This window comes from Ursus arctos, unplaced genomic scaffold (genome assembly GCF_023065955.2).
Source record: "Ursus arctos isolate Adak ecotype North America unplaced genomic scaffold, UrsArc2.0 scaffold_25, whole genome shotgun sequence".
Taxonomy (NCBI): Eukaryota; Metazoa; Chordata; class Mammalia; order Carnivora; family Ursidae; genus Ursus; species Ursus arctos.
This window is the reverse complement of record NW_026622930.1, coordinates 34,870,088-34,891,440: the sequence shown is the minus strand read 5'-3', so window position 1 is coordinate 34,891,440 and position 21,353 is coordinate 34,870,088. Positions and strand designations below refer to the sequence as shown.

The window sequence follows — 21,353 nt, the reverse complement described above, 5'->3', positions numbered from 1 at the left end:
AAATTTTCAAACATACAAAAACAGAATTATACCTGTCTCCCAGCCTCAATAGTTATCAACACATGGCCAATCTTGTATCATCTATAGTCCCCACACCCACCTCACTGGATTATTTTCTAGTATGTTTTAGATTATATCATTTCATCTATATGTCAGTATGTATATCTAAAAGATGGGAACTCTTTTAACACAGCCAAGATACACTCATCACACTTAAAAATGCGCGGTAGTTCCTTAATATCGATTTTGTGAGAAGTTTTTAATACTCTGCAATTCAGTTACGTACTTTCAGTTTAAGTTGCTATTTTATTTTCTTTCACCGTTTGTATCCTTCAGGTACTTTTAAACTTTTTCCTTTCACATTTAGGATACACTTTACCCCATAGAGTTGTGATGAAACCAAAATGATGGTTTTTGCTTTGGATACCTTAGCTTCTGTTTCTTAAAATCCAAATAAGCTTGAATAAATGGCTGGGTTATCTTCATCTTCACATCTGAAAAATGATTCAGGTATATATTATTTGAGTTTTGCTACATTAGAGTGGAGAGCTCTTTTATACCTTTATTGTAATAGCAAAATCACGCAAGTCCCAATGTATCATCAAAGTGATTTTTCTTTTCAAGTGCTTTTCTAAAGCTCCCTTGTCTGACTTTAATGTCTTTGTTTCACATAGGTCTCTAATCAATAGAAGATGGCAAAGCCCAGCCACAGCAGCTACGTCCTTCAGCAGCTAAACAACCAAAGGGAGTGGGGTTTTCTCTGTGACTGTTGCATTGCCATCGATGACATTTACTTTCAAGCGCACAAAGCCGTGCTGGCTGCCTGTAGCTCCTATTTTAGAATGTTTTTCATGAACCATCAGCACAGTACTGCACAACTGAATCTCAGCAACATGAAAATTAGTGCCGAGTGTTTTGACCTCATTTTGCAGTTTATGTACTTAGGAAAAATTATGACTGCTCCCTCCAGTTTTGAGCAGTTTAAAGTGGCCATGAACTACCTGCAGCTGTACAACGTTCCCGACTGCTTAGAAGACATACAGGACGCAGACTGTTCTAGTTCAAAATGTTCATCTTCTGCTTCTAGCAAACAGAACAGCAAAATGATATTTGGGGTAAGAATGTATGAAGACACGGTGGCTAGAAATGGCAGCGAAGCCAATAGGTGGTGCGCAGAGCCGAGTTCAACAGTAAATACGCCACACAATCGAGAGCCGGATGAAGAGTCTTTACAATTAGGCAATTTTCCCGAACCACTATTTGATGTATGTAAGAAAAGCTCTGTGTCCAAATTGTCTACTCCAAAAGAACGCGTGTCACGGCGCTTTGGACGGAGCTTCACTTGTGATAGTTGTGGATTTGGCTTCAGCTGTGAAAAGTTGTTAGATGAGCACGTGCTAACCTGTACCAACAGGCATTCGTACCAAAACACGAGATCCTATCACAGAATAGTAGATATTAGAGATGGAAAAGATGGTAATATCAAAGCCGAATTTGGCGAAAAGGAATCTTCCAAAGCATTTTCTACACAGACAGACAAATACCGAGGAGACTCCAGCCAGGCTGCAGACGACTCGACGTCGACCACCGGCAGCAGGAAGAGTAGCACAGTGGAGTCGGAACTGGCCGGCGAAGAAAAAAGCAGAGCTGCTGAGAGGAAGCGAATCATTATCAAGATGGAGCCGGAAGATATTCCTACAGACGAACTGAAAGACTTCAACATCATTAAAGTTACCGATAAAGACTGTAATGAGTCCACTGACAACGACGAATTAGAAGATGAACCCGAAGAGCCATTTTACAGATACTATGTTGAAGAGGACCTCGGTATTAAGAAGAGTGGTAGGAAGACTCTAAAACCCCGGATGTCGATGAATGCCGATGAAAGAGGCGCTCTAGAAAACCTGAGGCCCCCTAACAACAGCAGTCCGGTACAGGAGGATGCCGAAAACGCATCCTGCGAGCTGTGCGGACTCACGATAACTGAGGAGGACCTGTCGTCCCATTACTTAGCCAAACACATTGAAAATATCTGCGCGTGTGGGAAGTGTGGCCAGATCCTCGTGAAGGGGAGGCAGCTTCAGGAGCATGCTCAGAGATGCGGGGAGCCCCAAGACCTGACGATGAACGGGTTAGGGAGTACGGAGGAGAAGATGGACCTGGAGGAGAACCCTGACGAGCAGTCGGAAATAAGAGATATGTTTGTGGAAATGTTGGATGATTTTAGGGACAATCATTTCCAGATAAACAGTATCCAAAAAAAGCAGTTATTTAAACATTCTGCCTGTCCTTTTCGATGTCCTAATTGTGGCCAGCGTTTTGAGACTGAAAATCTGGTGGTGGAACATATGTCCAGCTGCCTGGACCAGGATGTGTTTAAGAGTGCCATCATGGAAGAAAACGAAAGAGATCACAGACGAAAGCATTTTTGTAATCTGTGCGGAAAAGGGTTTTACCAGCGGTGTCACTTAAGAGAACACTATACTGTCCATACTAAGGAAAAACAGTTTGTCTGTCAGACATGTGGGAAGCAGTTTTTAAGAGAACGTCAGTTGCGCCTGCACAATGATATGCACAAAGGCATGGCCAGGTATGTCTGTTCCATTTGTGATCAAGGAAACTTCAGAAAACATGACCATGTACGGCATATGATTTCTCATTTATCTGCTGGTGAGACTATATGCCAGGTCTGCTTTCAGATATTCCCAAATAATGAACAGTTGGAACAGCACATGGATGTTCATCTGTATACATGTGGAATATGTGGAGCAAAATTTAATTTGAGGAAAGATATGAGATCACATTATAATGCCAAGCATTTGAAAAGAACATAAGTCATTTTCTACTGTACTAATGTTTAGTTGCTAGCAGACAAAACACCAAAGCAAAGGATATGAGCTATTTAGAAATTGAGTTTCTAAGATGAATTGTTGGGGGAAAATTTCAAGGCCCTTTTACCTTTAATATTTTTGTTTAGGATCTTAAGTATCTACATTTTAGGTGTTATTAAATGTTTATCATTTTTGTTATTTCTTAATAGAATTCTTTGATTTTAGTTTGTTTTAGCTATGATTAAAATTACTTTTCAATGTAGACTACAAGTGGTTGTTACCCCTTCAATGACTATTAAACTTTAGTTTTTTTTTATCATAAGGTGATGACTTCACTATTTCTATGTGGGTTTGTTGTTTTTTTTTTTAAGGTTATCCTGTGAAATTTTAAGTCCAACATCATTGGCCATTCGTGTTTATTTAAAAAAGCTTTTTTTAAGTAATTAGTTCTTTGAAACTATCTCATCTACTTTTAGCTTTTTTTTTTTTTTTTTTTGGTAAGTTGAACAGTGATTTAGCCACTGTTTATTTCCCCCTTATCGTTGAAATTCATATTCTTAAATTGACATGCTTTTTAGGCAGGTTAGGTGTATTGACTCTAAACTTGAAGGTTGACATGGGCTCAGACTTGGCCTAAAAACATTGATGGACCTAAGGAAATTCCTATAAATGAATATTTCCTATAATTGATAAAATATTATCATTTAATAATCACATTTAAAACTTATATTAAGTGTAAAACCCAATGACTTTACCCCACTTGAGAAATTAGTGGGGACAAGTCATTTTGTTTTGTGATATTAAATTTAACTATGATAGTTAATTAAAAAGACATATCTTGTATTCACTTAAAATAATTTAAGATATTCTGATTTCTAAAGTGTGTTAGTTTATCAGTTATTTTTGTTTATAAATAGACTTTAATAGCTCTCTAGGAATATGACATCTAAAGGAAAATGATTTTTCACCTTTAAAATTACATACTTTTGGAACTTACTTTGAGATTTGAGAAAGCTGCCATGTATATTGATAAATCAAATAAAATAAAGAAATTAATTACAAATCTGGTTGTTCTATAAAAGTAGAGTGTGGAAAAAAATGTCTTGTGTTTTATACTAAGATTTGGAGGAAATGTGTTGGCAAATTGCAGGTTATCACCATGCTCTTACTATTTTTTGTTTTTTCTGTAAAGGACTACAAAATTTGAGGACTATAAAATAATCACAGAGCATATAAGTGGAAATAGTTTATCACTTTTTAGTTTAAGTAGTATTGTTAGTTGTTGCTGACACAGGGTCTACATGAATTACATGTAAATTAAAACACTGGCAAAACTGACCCCACCAATAAACACATCTATTGAATAGAATGTCTTTTAATGTGAATTACTTGCATTGTAATACCCTTCTCATAATGAAAGGGATTTTAAATAACATCTGTATTTAAAGTATAATTTGTAATTATAAACAGTAACTTCACAACATTGCTCTTTTTGTTTACATCAGATTTTTAAGATATGCAAATCATATTTTTCTATACAATTTGCATAAGAGAATAAATTGCCAAGAGAATTGAGAGACATATTGACTAACACAGATCTAATTGAAATAGAAGTATTAGAGCACAGTGTGAGCTCAGAGATTTGTGGGGATACACTGCGGTGTTGAGTAAGAACAGTACAGGAGGCGTGTGATAGGAGAACAAAATAATGGGAAATAGAGGTGGGGGAAATACACTAAAAGATAAACGAGAAGTAAGGAGTTTTTTTGTTTTTTTTTTTTAAGCCACATAGCAGAAAAAACGGGAAAAGTGATTCATCTTAGCCTTGGACACAGTAGTTTATCAAGGAATTAAATCTGAAATGCAACTTTAAATGAAATGTGGTGTATACATTACCGATAGGAACCTGCTAAAAGTTCTGTAACAAACCCAGAGACCATCAGAGGCTTATGTAAAGAGAGACAATAAACTCAGTCCAAATTTCCAAACTATTTGTACAGTATCTTAGGTAGATATAATTTTTAGGGGGATCACTTTTTTCCGTGACCCTCATGAAAATCTATTACAGTGGCTTCCTACCATTAAAGAACAGGGTTCTTCCTAAATACAACCACGCTGTAAAAAGGATTATCTGTTCCATTAGGGAAAGGGGTGGGGGTGATTTAGTGTTTTGACATGTACTAACAGCCAACAATTAGCAAGCAAATATATAAACATTGAACATGATCTAACTTTACATAACTGAGATGTTTATGGTTTCACAAAGCCCCACCTCACCGTGTTGTCTCCTCCCAGTTTCATATTACACAGGACACCTTGTGTTTTGGAACTAGCTACAGGGCAGCACAGGCTTCTATAAGTGTAATGTACAAATTTGTCTTATGAAGGCAGAGAGTACACTGAAAGGCTGCTTGCCTCTTAAGGGGAATGAAAAATGTCAGACACCTCTCTCCAACCCAGTTTCCTCTGACTTCCTTCTGCTGGGATTACAGAGCTGTGACTCCTTGCTATTGCTTCTTGCCCTCCATGCTGTGAAGGCAATGAATCAACGTTGTGGAAGCCACCTTCTCCTCCTGCCTTTATAATGTATGTAATTAGGCTCCAAATCCAAAAAAATGAAAGGAAAATCTAGGTAGATATATGTGGAATCTTGTGTCTTACAGAGTCTTGCTTAAAGGGCCTGTTCTCCAGCAAGAAATCCTGGAGAAAGGGAGTCAGAGCCTAATAATCTTGTCACCAGTTACAGTGCAACTCAGAGGTTTATAATTCTTTAGTAACAGGACCAAAAATCTCAGATTAATAAAGTACAACAAAGTGGCAGTGGAGTAGGACTCAGAAATTTGTCTTAATTTCTCCCATATTTTTAAAGTAAAAATATTCAGAGAAATGACTCTCATGCGTAAAATGATAGGTGGCTAATGTTTAATGTATAAAGTTTGATTATGGACAAAACTTGGAAGAAAGTACACAAGTATTCCAGGGGCTAGTTATAAAACGAAAAGAATTAAAATAAGGACAGACTTTGCTAGGGCAGTCAGAGCATCAGTTAAAAGGAAAAACAATGGACTGACGTGAAAAATCTTTAAGTACTGTAGTTGAGAACAAAAACAGGAACAAAATGTGAAAGTTGAATAAAAAATAAACATTTGGAATTGTCTAAGTAACAGTAGAGATTAAAGTAATTTGATAGGTTAAAATAATATTGATACATTAAAATAATTACAGCTATAAAATACCTAATGAAATAATTGCTGGGAACATGCGAAGGATGTGCCTGAATACTTGAGATGATACGCCAACTTTTATATTCTAAAAAAGCAGGAAGAGAGACTGGTGGTGGTTGGCAACTTTCTCCCTGCTTAAACAACACTTGTTCCTCTACACCCCTAGTTAAGGAACTTACATCTTTAATATATCTCTGGAAAATCCCCCCAAAGAACCAGTTTAACAGTTAACAAAACTTGTCATCGTTAACAAAAAGGTAAATTTGTATCAATCAAGAGAAAAAACCTGAATGTGTATGTGTACACATTGTTGAAAATAAAGAAATTTGGTGTATTTCTTAATTTTAAATGGGTTTTAAGATTTTTTTAATTTTTAATTTTTTTTAATTTTTATTTTTTTTGGCCATTGATCTACTTGATCAGTTCCTCATCTTTCCTCACCAGCGCCACCTCCTTTGTAACAAATGCTTCTTGGTGATAAATGCTAGTGTTCTGCAGGCACCCTAACCTTAACAATGCCTAGGATTCCAGGGTGCCAAAAAGCACTGTGGGGACATATCCTTGGGAAAGGCCCCCCATCTCCTTGATGCTTGAGGTGTAGTGAACGGGGTGACAGGATGCATGCCAGTCAACTGAAGCTAGTAGGGTTCTTTTGGGCGTTAAGAGCCGGAAGCTGCAGCCCAGATTTGGAAGCCCGTGATCCATGCGTCCTAGAGCTCTCAGTGAGTAATCCCGGCATCCCATTTAGTTAGGCTCTTTAGGCTCTGCTGAGTGCTTTACAATACACAATGTTAATTAAACCTCACAGCTGTATGAGGTAAGTATTATTCTAATTTTCCAGGTGGGGCACTGAGGTTCAGAGACAAGTGTTTTTCCTAAGACCACACAGAAACTAAACACTAGAGCTGGAATTTGAACCTAGACCTATTTGATTTCTGTGTGCCTGTACTTAACCACTAAGCCACATACCTCACCCACCAAGAGGTACAAAGAAAGGGCTTTTCCGCCTAGGAACATGTGATCAGGCTCCTATGAGACTCTGCTCCATGTTCATCATCTGTGATCTGCTGCGCCTGGTAAGGTAGTGGGTACCTAATGAACATGCTGGAGAACGTGAAAATTGATCGGTTGGAAACAAAACTTTCTATGTGAATGGGTCATTAAGAATGATGTTTTAGAAATAAATACTAAATACTGACAGGGTTTCATTTTCCTTTATTTAAATTTCAACCTTTAATGGTATTATCAGCCATTCTACAGGGCCCATTGTTAAGTGCTCAATTAAAAATTAATTTGAATTCAACTTCTGTATTTCTACCTCTGTGACTTTTTCCCCTTGTTTTCCCTATTCCTGACCTTTATGTTTTAATCTCCAACCAATCACCATTTTATTGGTTATGAGATTGATGAGTGTAATAATTCAAATCATTTGAAAATATTTCCAAGAAAATTCAGGACCCCAGAATAATCAGTTTCCTCTTTTTGTCTTAACAGATGATATGCATAAGAAAATTTTCATTTCTTTGGCTAAAAAACAAAACAAAACCCCTAACTGCCATATAATGATTGATTTGATTAAAGTTTATAGAGTAATCTAAGTTTATCTAAAAACAAAAATTGATCATTCTACCTATTTATAATTCAATTTACCAAAAATATTTACTGTTAACTTATTAGGACAGGCTTACTCAGAAATGAAAGATAATTTCAAGAAACGACGGCTGTTTACTCATCCCAACCTAGCAGCAAACTTTAAAAAAATGAACATTTAATGCTTTAAGTGAAACAGTCCCCCTCCCGATCTAATCCGATTTTAACTTTATGCATTTATTGCCTGATTTCTAAAACCTATACAATAGGTTTTTCTACTACTACATTAAGCCTACTACTTTAATGGTCTTTCTACCATCTGCGAAATGTTGTTTTTTAAGTGAAAAGAGAAAAATAAGGTAATGAAGGCTCCATAGATGATGTCTATATAATCACTTAGGTGGCCCACTTTCATTGCCTTCTATCAAACTCAAGGACATACTACTTGATAACATGGGTAGAGTCTCCTACTAAAACCAGATGAAATTTAGCTACTTATTAATTTATCTGCTGGCAAAAGGCAAAGATGCAAGGATTTAAAATGCAAGGATTTTTGTGCCTGTGAGTATGGGTAAATATGAATATTAACTAAATGACAATAGCAGCTTATGAACGCATGCTAATTTTGAACTAATTTAATACCACTTACATATTTATATTCATATGCTTAGTTGACTTTAGCCTTAAGAAGCTTAAATCCTGTTGTTTCCTTTTACTTAGGAGAACCAAATCATTGAGGTCCATTGGTAGTGACAAGAATTGTTCACCCTTCCTATCAAAATCCACCACAGATCACTAGGGGGCAGGAAGCTATTATAATTTCTCATTATCTTACTCATTTGCTGACAAAAAAGATGGTGTAAAGATTGCAATCCAATACTTGGTTCTGAATTGAATGAATCAATATACTAATAACCATTTCAATAAGAAGGCACAGGAAACTCTAGGGCCAGGGGGATGACAAATATGTAAACGACATTTCATTTCAGAATTAGGAATATTAACAATTTCATGTGAGAAAATTTGCATAACCCTCTGTACTTACCTATTTGAGAAAGGAATACAGTCAAGTAGACAGCCTATGAAGTGCCCAATGAAGCTTTATTTTGAAAGTTATTATGTTGTTTTTATTGTACTTAAAACAATTGCTTATACCAGTCAGAATCAGCAGAGCTCCTTTTTAGATGACAGAAATATAATTCTGTCCAGATTATGAGAGTCATCTTTTCTTTCAAATGCTTATGCATTCCCTGACGTGGTACAAAATATTTTAAGAGACAATCACTTTTTTAAAAAAATTAGGGCAAAGCATCGTTGCAAAAAATATAATTCTACCCAGAATCCCTGGGGCAGTTTAGGAGAGTTAGGAAATTAGGAACTGGAAGGAAAACTCGGTGTGTGTGTGTGTGTGTGTGTGTGTGTGTACTTTATCTTCACTTGCAGAGTATACAACATTTAGTATTTGAAGAAAACAATGTTAGGTTGATGGGTGAAGGCACTAAGTAAAAAGAACATAACTTTTAAATGTGTTGAATCTATCTTTCAACCCGAGATTTACCATTAACAAGTTGAAGTACATTGCGGGGCACCTGGCTGATTCAGTGGGTAGAGCATGTGGTGCTTGATCTCAGGCTCATGAGTTCGAGCCCCACCTTGGGTGTAGAGATTATTTAAACAAACAAAAAGTTAAAGTACATTGTAAAATGATTTGAAGGAAGACGCTTCTTAACTGCTTCCTTCTCCCTACTTTCCTCTACCTGGCTGACCTCCTATCTTCTCATGTTGCATGTGTCCTACCCATTCTAGCTTGAATCATGCAAGAAAAAAGAAAGTGCCCTTAAAGCTGAAGAATTATATTAGTAATAGGAACACCTTATATTTGAAGGGTACAATGAGTTACATTAAGGAAGAAATTAAATAAATTTAAGTCCCAGGAACTATGCTTTCCTTCCCATTCTTTGTTGTAGTAACATTGTGCTGTCCTGGTACCAAAAGCCATGAAATTCTGACCTAAGAATTATGTTGTATCTTGTAGAGCAGTCAACTTGTAATGTTATTTTTCTTGAGTTTTGTCTTTTTCTGTGTGGCAGTGGTGAAATAGGGCCTTCTAAACCTCTGGAGAAGTGAGATCTGAATTTGGAGAGGACATGGGGAAGAATCAATCTTCAACAGATAATCTTTAAGTCCAGACCCAGGAATATCAGATCTGAAGTGACACCATCTTTTCTGTCTTCCTGACAAACCTCATCAATCCCCAAAGTTCCAGTTTCAAGGATCCAAGAAAACTCAGTAAAGATCACTTTGGAATCACTTTGCTGTGACAAAATTGATTCATGGTGACTCTCCTAGTATTTGTGGAAAATCTGCTAAAGAAAAGTAACTAGAATATTCATATGACATCAGTGGTTAAAGCTACACTAAAATGAAATTTTATATACTAATTATCTTCCATGGTCCCTTCTAAAATAAAAGGGTTTGCTAGGCTACTATAAATATATTATAAAGAGATAGTAACATATCTGTGTAAACACATATAATCCTAAACTTAAAATAATCTGAATCACAATTTATATATTATGAAATGTAGTTAGACAATTAAAAAAATTATACCCAAAAATCTATAGTTTAGAGTATAAATAAAAAGATGTGGGTACAGAGAAAAAAAAGTGAAACCAGTATTTTAACAAGGAAAAATAATCTAGTTATTACTCATTGTAATGTAACATTTGCCCTTCCTCTTTTTCACTGTATATACCAGTCACAAACTTGATTATTAATATTAATGAAGTTCCCTTTTAAGCCTGTTAACTTGAAGGAAAAACAGAAGTGGTTATTACTTCAATAGTGGTGGATTTTCATAAATCACAGACAACAAAAAAAAATGTATCTTAAGACACATTATTTTCTTCTGAATTTAGCAATATAATAACATAGAATGAGTTTCTGTTAAATATTTATTCTTGGTATTAATGTATAATACCATTATTTCTCAGCTTTCAAATTTCAAGATAAAATTCAACTAAGTATTGAGTGAAACAATGATTGCTGTGTTTTAAAAACCTTTCACTAGGAAATGAAATGTTTGATGAGATTTTAACCTAGCTTCAAATACTTTGTTTTATATATATATATATATATATGCTCATAAACACATTTCTTAACCATATGAATCTTACAGCCATATTATTTCCTAATTGTGAATATACTTGTAGTTTTACTTTTTGGTTAACTGTCTATCCAATTCATTATTATTATTATTATTATTATTATTTTGTTTCTTATGCAATATCATGATGTTATATATTTTCAGAAATGCTTAGTTTTTATGCCTATTTCTTCAATTGTTTTAATAAAGAGTTACACAAAGAAATCTAACTTAGAGTATACATAATAGTATATGCAGAAGTAAAGTCATTTAAAATCTCTAGCTATAAAGTGGGATGATAACTTGAATATTCATTCTACTAATCAGACTAACAAAAAATTAGATAAAGTTAGTTAAAATGCGATAGTGGGTATTGGGGACTGAAGCGAAGAGAAATCCACTAAAGACTTCAAATTCATATGAATTCAACTGTTTTAGGAGAAATAAGTTCAGAAGAGTATTAGATTCTAAAAAACAAAAATCTATAGCTAATCTCTTGGGAACCATAAAAAACTGTAGACTTCTAACAAGTAGGAAACAGACAAGATAAAAGATTACTGATAATTAAAGATGCCAGATCAATATAGTAGAGATTAAACAAATAATTTTTGACTGACTAGAAGTAGATTCAGAAAAAGAATATGACTTGAATTTTGACTGTACTAAACTACAAATGTAATGAACTACAATAATTATAAGTGATATAAATGCATTCTATAATGTGATTATTTTCTGTATATCAGCATAAAATGGAGTTACTGAGTTACATGGGAAATTTGTTACATTTTTTCAATCGGTTGCTTTTACCTAATAAAATTTCTTCCTCTATGTTCAGAAGTTAAACTGCCTGTATATTACTTTTATTTATACTGTATTTTTTTCAAACTGGTTCTTTTAGAAAATTATTTGTCTGAAAAGTTATTATCAACTCCTTCCATTCTCTAATACAAAAATAATAAAGTATCTGATACAGCTAATTTTGGTGTTCCTGAGCAGCTTAAGAAGTACACAAAACAGGGGCACCTGGGTGGCACAGCAGTTAAGCGTCTGCCTTCGGCTCAGGGCGTGATCCTGGCGTTCTGGGATCGAGCCCCACATCAGGCTCCTCCACTATGAGCCTGCTTCTTCCTCTCCCACTCCCCCTGCTTGTGTTCCCTCTCTCGCTGGCTGTCTCTATCTCTGTCGAATGAATAAATCAATAAAATCTTAAAAAAAAAAAAAAGTACACAAAACAGGGGTCCCTGGGTGGCTCAGCTAGTTAAGCATTCCACTCTCCATCTCAAGTTATGGTTTTGACTTCAGGGTTTTGAGTTCAAGCCTCATGTTGGGCTCCACACTGCGGTATGGAGCCTACTTAAAAATAAGGAAAAAAAATTTTTTTTAATGTACAAAACAAATTAACTAAAATTCCTATTGCCAAATCCTGGTTTCTCCTATATAGAATGATTGGAAAAGTCCTAGCTCATGGCAAAGACAGATGGCAACAGATTAATTAGGTTTCCTCATAACATAAAAAGAAAGAAATATTTATAAAAAATCCACCACAGAGTATTTATTTCTTCAGAGGGTTAATTTTCAAAATAACAATTTATTCAGAGAAATAACTTCCTTCTCAATATAGTTCATTTTGTTTATTTTCAGGTTAAGAGTTTAATAAGTTGACCCCCTCCAAAGTGATCGGCAAAGAGTATTCTCTTCATTTCAGTCCAGTTCCCAAAGATGACTGAGCTAATTGCACAGAATTAGTAAGTATTAGCAATTACAACAACACTGGGTCAGACTGTTCCACAAGAGTCTATCCTCGAAGTCAGCTCCGTACAAAACTGAAGCAGGCACAACCAGTTTTATTTTCACAGATTCACTTCTCTTATGGAAAAGCCTCTCTTCTGGGTTCAGGTCTTAGCCTTCCACACCAGGAAGTGTCCCACCGCAGGCCACTGTGTATCTACAGTTAAAAATCTTTAACTTTTAAAGATTGAGTTTTTCAAGGCTAAAAGAAACAATGGTGAACTTTTTCCTATAGTGACAGGTGATTGGAGAAGTATTTTGGGACAGGGTACTTCTAAAGAATTTAAGGTGGAAGTATTTATAGCGATCTTAAACAACTGCTTCAACTCCAGGTTGCTCACAGGTCCTCAAATTAGAGGCTGCTTCTTTCCTTTTTTTCTTCAGGCCAACATTACTTCCTCCAAACAATCCACAACCTTTTTTGTTGTTGTTGCTGTTTTGTTTTTAATCCACAACCTTTATAAAGGTTGTGTCCGGGTAGGAATTGAGAGGATTCCAGAAAATCCATAATTTTTTTCCCCCTGGTAATTCTGGAAAAACTTATTCTTACTCAGCCTCCTTAGGATAGGCCTGACTACCCAGGCACATAGTTTTAAACCTTAACTTACTCATCTTTGTATCTCTAGTACAGGTATTTTCAGATGTGAGTTTGTTTCAACTTTTGGTCTTGCAGTATTATTTAATACAGAAATATAAGAGAAGGAGAATTTTCCTCTTATACAAGAAAAAATGAAACTATTATTTCCAATTTTTGATTAAATTATGTGCCTCAGGCCACTTTTAATAAACACTGAGCTAGTTAATCGCTATTGTGTTCCAGGTACTTTTCTGGGTACTGGGGATTAATTAGAGGGTTTGACATATGTTAAAAGCTTTTGTTTTTTCCACACTGTGTGGAACTTCAGTCTTTGGATTTTAAAAATACTTTGAAACATCCTACTATAAATAATCTGCCAAAGAGATTTCCCTTGTTGAAAGTCAGTAGTAATTTCTATGTAAATAGTAGATTAGCCAATTTTGTTTCAATTGTATGTTAATAGTCAAGCTTTAAAAATCATTGTAAGGAGGCTCCTGGGTAGCCCAGTCGTTAAAGCGTCTGCCTTCGGCTCAGGGCGTGATCCTGGCGTTCCGGGATCGAGTCCCACATCAGGCTCCTCCGCTATGAGCCTGCTTCTTCCTCTCCCACTCCCCCTGCTGTGTTCCCTCTCACGCTGGCTGTCTCTCTGTCACATAAATAAATAAAATCTTTAAAAAAAAAATAAATAAAAATCATTGTAAGGTACAAGAAAATTTAGAAAAATTACTGATAATCCTGCCATCTAGAGATAATCAATTTTGATCCATTTTTTGGATCCACTTTTAATATATGTAAGATCATCCTACATATAAAATAAGATACAAAAGTCTTATATCTTATTTTCCCACTTAATTATACCAGGAACATTTCCTTTGTCATTAAAAATTCTTGTATACAATGTTATGGCTACATAATAATTCATCATAGGAATGTATTATACTTTATGTAATCATTTTCTTATTGCCAGATACTTAAGCCATTTCCCTTTATTATGGTTGTTATTATAAATAATGTACCTGTATGTTCTATTATTTTCTTAGGATGAATTCCACAAAGAGTAACGCTAAGTGAAGGGTATGATCATATTTAAGGTAAAGAAAAAATATTGTCACATTGCCCCCCAGAAAGAGTGTACTAATTTATATACCCATCAGTAGCATTTACCTGTTTTGCTGCACCATTGCTGGCACTGATGAATATTATCTGATCATACATTTGCTAATTTGATCATTTTTAATGGGCTAGGTTTTAAATGAATTATGAACCACAATCATCAAAAAGAACAAATTTTTAAAAAAATTAATACAAATAAGGAACAATATAAAAATTCCAAGAATGATCGGTATATGACAGTGTTCTAGGGCTGCAAATGTTTATTTCATATAAAATCAAAATGCAAACACTGTCTTTTTTGGGAAAAACTCAGATGCCATTTAAAGTATAAAATATATAGGGGCATCTGGCTGGTTCAATTGGTAGATCAAATGACTCTTGATCTCATGGTCCTGAGTTCAAGCCCCATGTTGAGGGTAGAATTTACTTTTTAAAAAAGTATGAAACATCAATTTGCTAGGTTAAAAGAGCAGAAAAAATATATATGTAACTAATGAAAATGCATATAAAATTGCTATTGTGATTTCAGAAAGCAGTGTTAAAGATGAATGTGGTGGTTAGACTGCAAGATTTATTTTTAATAACTATGCATTTAGTACATAGTTGCTATACAAACCTCTCCCTTCTGAAGCTGTAATTTTAGTGTTCATAAGAACTAGCATGTTTGCTTTTATGCAATCTTGCTTTGCTTGAAGTAAGTGTATGAGGGCTGTCTGAATATAGGACATCTGATGAATTTGTTTTTCTGCTTTCACAATTGTAGCTGAGACTCTGTCTCTAAACCACACTGTATCATCAGTTCTACAAAGAATTTGTATCACTCTACAGCCTGCTAATCCCTCTTCCCTTCTTAACTACATAAAAAGCAAAAAATTTCCAAGAATAAAATCAAGAGATCTGTACTCACAATTTAAGACAACTTTAATAAAACTTTGGTTTTATCTTTGTTTCCCTAATATTTTCTTTAAAAGGTTCTCTAGTCCAAATTTTTTAAATGTCTTTTTTTTTTTTTTTAATCTTTTTTTGGGGGCACCTGGGTGGCTCAGATCCTTAAGCGTTTGCCTCCTGCTGCGGTCAAGATCCCAGGCTCCTGGGGCGCCTGGGTGGCACAGCGGTTAAAGCATCTGCCTTTGGCTCAGGGCGTGATCCTGGCGTTATGGGATCGAGCCCCACATCAGGCTCCTCTGCTATGAGCCTGCTTCTTCCTCTCCCACTCCCCCTGCTTGTGTTCCCTCTCTCGTTGGCTGTCTCTGTCGAATACATAAATAAAATCTTAAAAAAAAAAAAAAAAAAAAAAAGATCCCAGGCTCCTGGGATGGGCTTCCTGCTCAGCAGGCAGTCGGCTTCTCCCTCTCCCTCTACTGCTCTCCCTGCTCGTACTCTCTCGCTCCCTCTCGGGGAGGGGCAGAGGAGGGGGGAGAGAGACAAGCAGGCTTCCTGCTGAACAGGGAGCCAGGACCCTGGGATCATAACCTGAGCAGAAGGCAGACGCTTGAACAACTGAGTGACCCAGGTACCCATCTTTAACTTCTTTCACAGAAGAAGAGATGGGAATCGTGGTTAAAACCAATACTATTTAACCAATGAGATTAACAAATTAATAGCAAATGTGTTTTTAAAAATTAGAGATGGCATACACAACTAGATAAAAGAAACTAAAATTATTCCTTGATTGATTTTTACAGGATTCTGTGAACATTACTTCTTGGACACAGATAGCTTTGTGTGTTTCTTAGACAAAAACTTTTCTCCAGCACTGTCTCACACAAGTCTGATATGGGCCATACATTACTAGCCTCTTCAAAAGATGGTTCCCCCCTCCCATAGCCCCAGGAAAAAATCATGACACCTAATGCTCTTAGGTGTATGCTGTCCATCTGAAGAGACTATTTTTTGTTTGTGTCCCTCTCCTTGTAGTGACACTAATCTTCTGTTTGTCTCAGCATACACTGTTCTTATCCTTGCTCCTGCTACAACCCATAGAAAGAATGTCTTTCCTCCTCTCTCTGCTTGCAAACTTCAGTGCCTGGCTCACGTGTGCCATCGCTTCCAGGAAGCCTTCACCAACACACTCTCCCATGTCTGGATGTTCCCCTTCTTTGTGTTCCCACAGCACTTCTCTCAAATTACCTTTATCTTTTTATTAGAGTCTTAACCTCATAAAAACTGACCATTTGTCTTTTTACACTCACATAATAGGTACCTGTTAAAGCTCGTTGAGTGAATGTCTCCAGCTTTTCCCCATAATGTGAAGTGTTATCGCTGTTTTTGTCACAGCAATTTTGTTGCCGTCTTCCTTCAGGAGTCCAGATACAGGGGTCTGCTTCTACCTCCTATCAGCTACAGCCAGCTAGTACTTCCAAACCTAGTCTCATAGTCTTCTTAAACATCTACCTACTCTTTAACCCATCTTCTTCATAGTTAAAACAATCTTTCAGTTGAGCTTGGTCATAAAACATGACTCGGTCGTGAACACGAGCGCGTGAGCGCATGCTGGGGATGAGAGAATCGTGCGGGGCGTGAGCCTGGGTTATTTCACGGTGCTTCAACGTGCAGGTTTTGATTAATTTCCAGATTTTCCCGTGAAGAACTCAAAGTGGCAAATAAAGCACTTGCAACGGAAAATAAGGAAACCAGTGGCGAGAACAGGGAGACGAAATCAGGAAGCTTAAAGTGGCAGGACAAGCAGGGAAAATGGAGAGCGAGGTGGAGAAAGTTTAAACCCTGGGAGGACGCCTCGCAGTCGCTTCCCGGTCTCCAATTTTGCAGGCCGTCCGCGCGGCGCACAGAAACCGCCGGCCTCTCTGGGCGCTCCCCCGGGCTCCTGTGGTCCCCGCCTGCCAGGCAGTTTTTATCAAGTGCTCACACCCACAGAGACGCTGCAAAGCACGCGAAGTAAAATTCCAGGGGGCCGACCTCCCGTCCCAGGAACTTCAAAGTCATTTCTTTTTGTCCCCGCCCGGGGAGAGGGGGGGGGAGCCGCCCTCACGCCCAGGCCACGCCAACTCCCAGTCCCTTCTGTTTGAAGGGCGCAGGCGGAAGAAAAAAGCTGGCTCTGGCCCTATTTCCTCGGAGCAGCCAACTCTGAAGGAACTGCCCCGCCCCTGCGTGCTAGGTTAGTTGGGACACTCCGCTTTGAACTGCATTTGAGGTCTTAGGAACTGAGCGAACCGCTCAGGTGATTCCCCTCTCTGGACTCCCCTTCCGCGTCTGCTCCCTGCATCACGGCCCAGCCATGCCTTCCCCACCCACTTGGGAGTCCGCGCTGCTCATTGGCTGGGTGCCCTGCCAATCTAGGGGACGTTGACGAATCCCGCCTTAGGAAAGGCAAAGATAGAGCTAAAGCGCTTACACCTGGCTGGAGGGGCGCGAGCCTAACGCCCCTAAGTTGCCAGCGGATCGCGAGGCGGGGCGGTCGGAGGCTGCGGGGGAGACAAGGGGGACCCTCATTTGCATAACGGCCGCCCCTTGCCTCTGAGTGCCGGCCGGGGTCCCGCCCCTCACCCAACTAGAAATCTGTTGGACTACGGGCGGGTCACTCCGACCCAGGCAAGCCTGTGGCGGGCGGTCCTGGGAGCGGATTGGCTCCGGGAGTTTCCAGAAGGCGGCAGGGAGGCGGCTATAAGAGCCGGGAACCGAGCAGAGGGAACGGGAGGGTGTGTTTGCGCTCGCGGTGTCTGGTGTGAGGCGACCGTTAATTGACGCCGTAGATTTTTCGGTCCTAGGTGTTGTCGCCTAACGTCGCTTGCCTTTCTTTCAGTCAGGATGTCTGCCCGCGGCCCGGCTATCGGCATCGACCTGGGCACCACCTACTCGTGCGTGGGGGTTTTCCAACATGGCAAGGTGGAGATCATCGCCAACGACCAGGGCAACCGCACCACCCCCAGCTACGTGGCCTTCACCGACACCGAGCGCCTGATCGGCGACGCCGCCAAGAACCAGGTGGCCATGAACCCCACCAACACCATCTTCGACGCCAAGAGGCTGATCGGACGGAAGTTCGAGGACGCCACGGTGCAGTCGGACATGAAACACTGGCCGTTCCGGGTGGTGAGCGAGGGAGGGAAGCCCAAGGTGCAGGTGGAGTACAAGGGAGAGATCAAGACCTTCTTCCCAGAGGAGATCTCCTCCATGGTCCTCACTAAGATGAAAGAGATCGCCGAAGCCTACCTGGGAGGCAAGGTGCAGAGCGCGGTCATCACGGTGCCTGCCTATTTCAATGACTCGCAGCGTCAGGCCACCAAGGACGCGGGCACCATCACGGGCCTCAACGTGCTGCGCATCATCAACGAGCCCACCGCGGCGGCCATTGCCTACGGTCTGGACAAGAAGGGCTGCGCCGGCGGCGAGAAGAATGTGCTCATCTTTGACTTGGGCGGCGGCACCTTCGACGTGTCCATCCTGACCATCGAGGACGGCATCTTCGAGGTGAAGTCCACGGCCGGCGACACCCACCTGGGCGGCGAGGACTTCGACAACCGCATGGTGAGCCACCTGGCGGAGGAGTTCAAGCGCAAGCACAAGAAGGACATTGGGCCCAACAAGCGCGCAGTGCGGCGACTGCGCACCGCCTGCGAGCGAGCCAAGCGCACCTTGAGCTCGTCTACGCAGGCAAGCATCGAGATCGACTCGCTGTACGAGGGCGTGGACTTCTACACGTCCATCACCCGCGCCCGCTTCGAGGAGCTCAATGCTGACCTGTTCCGCGGAACCCTGGAGCCGGTGGAGAAGGCGCTACGTGACGCCAAGCTAGACAAGGGCCAGATCCAGGAGATCGTGCTGGTGGGCGGCTCCACCCGCATCCCCAAGATCCAGAAGCTGTTGCAGGATTTTTTCAATGGCAAGGAGTTGAACAAGAGCATCAACCCCGACGAGGCGGTGGCCTACGGAGCCGCGGTGCAGGCGGCCATCCTCATCGGGGACAAGTCAGAGAACGTGCAGGACCTGCTGCTGCTCGACGTGACCCCGTTGTCGCTGGGCATTGAGACGGCTGGCGGCGTCATGACCCCACTCATCAAGAGGAACACCACGATCCCTACCAAGCAGACGCAGACCTTCACCACCTACTCAGACAACCAGAGCAGCGTGCTGGTGCAGGTGTACGAGGGCGAACGGGCCATGACCAAGGACAATAACCTGCTGGGCAAGTTCGACCTGACTGGGATTCCCCCGGCGCCCCGCGGGGTCCCCCAGATCGAGGTCACCTTCGATATCGACGCCAATGGCATCCTCAACGTCACCGCCGCCGACAAGAGCACCGGTAAAGAAAACAAAATCACCATTACCAACGACAAGGGTCGTCTGAGCAAGGACGACATTGATCGAATGGTGCAGGAGGCAGAGCGGTACAAGTCGGAAGATGAGGCCAATCGCGACCGTGTCGCCGCCAAAAACGCGGTGGAGTCCTATACCTACAACATCAAGCAGACGGTGGAAGACGAGAAACTGAGGGGCAAGATTAGCGAGCAGGACAAAAACAAGATCCTCGACAAGTGTCAGGAAGTGATCAACTGGCTCGACCGAAACCAGATGGCAGAGAAAGATGAGTATGAACACAAGCAGAAAGAGCTCGAAAGAGTGTGCAACCCCATCATCAGCAAACTTTACCAAGGCGGCCCTGGCGGCGGTGGCGGTTCCGGAGCTTCCGGGGGACCGACCATCGAGGAAGTGGACTAAGCTTGCACTCGAGTCAGCGTAAACCTCTTTTCCTTTCTCTATTTTCTCTTCTGTTTGTGTTTCTTTGAAATGCCTTTGTGCCAAGTATGAGGTCTGTTGTTGGAAGTCTTTTGCTCGGTGTATGCATAGGAAAGGAAGGGTGCAGCAACTTAGTTTAATTACAAAAGGTTAGTTCTAAAGTTTGATTTTTTAAAACCATTATTTGAGGTTTCTCTTTAATGCGTTTTGGGTGTTTGCTGACTTGAGCATTTTTGAGTAGCTTAGTTTGTGCATGGAGATGTGTTTGAGATGGGAAACCTGAAGTTTGCACACAAGTTCTGTGGGAGCTTGGTAACAATAAAATATATAGAAGCTTGAATTGTTTATTTTTATGTACTACTTTAAGACTAAAATGAACATTGCAGTAATGTTAAGGACAGGCATGTTTTTTGCAAACATGCATAAATACAGATTTAAAGTAAAGCTGAAATTGATCTCAAAATCACGGTCTTGGAGTTTTCAATTTTCCTTTCTCAGTTTTACCCATGTTTGTCTTTAAGATACTAGTATGAGGTGAAATGTATCTAACTCAGTCTTGTCTAATTCTCAGATGAGATTCCTGCTTTGAATTGCCAACAACTTTTAAAGGGAGAAGATCTGGGTAAACTTTCCCCCTCCTTTTAATAAAGAAACCAGACAGGTGTCTGCCAGTGTACTCAAACTCCTAAGGCTTTGTTAAGTGTTCAAGTGAAAATCCACCTGAATATTCCAGCTATATTCTGGGGTTAAATATAAAATGCTTCTTTCTCTAAACTAACAAAAGGTGGGTGGGGAGATGTCCTCTGATAGTAGTCTGACACAGTAGGAAACAAATTGCTTTTTGTGGCATGCGGGTGCCTGAAACCAGAGCCAGCAGGGCAAACTTAAAGCCACTTAATATTAAGAGTCCAATTTAGTCAAACTTATTTCAACTTTTAATTTTCTAGTGAAACAGCCTAACTTCTGAGCTTATCCAAATTCCATGAGGATAGGTTTTCAACAGTTACAATTGCTTGGGGGATAGAGGGAGATAATGATTTTTTTTTTCCCGATTTGAGAATCCCAGTGCTTTTGCAATACTTGCCTTAAATCAAGAATAGATTGATTCTTTACTCTCTGTTGAGCACAGAGCCCGATGTGGGATGTGGGGTTCAATCTCATCACCCTGAGATTAGACATGAGCCGAAACCAAAGAGTCAGCCATTTAAGGGACTGCGCCACTCAGGCGCCCCAGATTTTCTTTTCTAAAAGATAGTCCTGTATTTTGTAATATACAACTTGTCCATTATCCTATGTATCTGATTTGAAATTGTTACAGATAAGAATATTGCACCCCTTTGGGATCCAGTGCCCTGGGCTTAACCTTTAAAATCCACATCCTTAGGAGATGG

The 21,353-nt window shown here is 39.7% G+C and overlaps 2 protein-coding genes and 1 non-coding gene across 10 annotated transcripts in view; 2 read left to right on the top strand and 1 right to left on the bottom strand.

The window, feature by feature from the left end:
- The window catches only part of ZBTB1 (zinc finger and BTB domain containing 1), a 32,126-nt gene extending 16,921 nt beyond the window's left edge, over positions 1-15,205 (top strand). For 4 of the 8 annotated variants that reach the window (XM_057318585.1, XM_026486849.4, XM_026486850.4 and 1 more), the window contains exon 2: positions 675-3,894. In XM_057318585.1, the coding sequence (XP_057174568.1) occupies positions 693-2,834 (2,142 nt within the window). In that variant the 5' untranslated portion in view covers positions 675-692 and the 3' untranslated portion in view covers positions 2,835-3,894. Of the gene's footprint in view, positions 1-354; positions 511-674; positions 3,895-9,735; positions 11,768-12,431 lie in introns of those variants that run through there. The other 4 variants (XM_044379715.3, XM_048220057.2, XM_057318586.1 and 1 more) reach the window with 3 other exon arrangements.
- On the bottom strand, positions 12,462-12,530 carry LOC113246314 (small nucleolar RNA SNORD2). The gene has a single exon (XR_003312955.1). It is a non-coding gene; the product is annotated as a small nucleolar RNA SNORD2 (small nucleolar RNA).
- Positions 15,206-17,594: 2,389 nt separating the features above from the next.
- On the top strand, positions 17,595-20,425 carry HSPA2 (heat shock protein family A (Hsp70) member 2). Its single transcript, XM_026486826.4, has one exon. It carries the CDS (start codon positions 18,034-18,036, stop codon positions 19,942-19,944), a length of 1,911 nt encoding a protein of 636 aa, XP_026342611.1. The 5' UTR covers positions 17,595-18,033; the 3' UTR covers positions 19,945-20,425.
- The last annotated feature ends 928 nt before the right edge of the window (positions 20,426-21,353 follow it).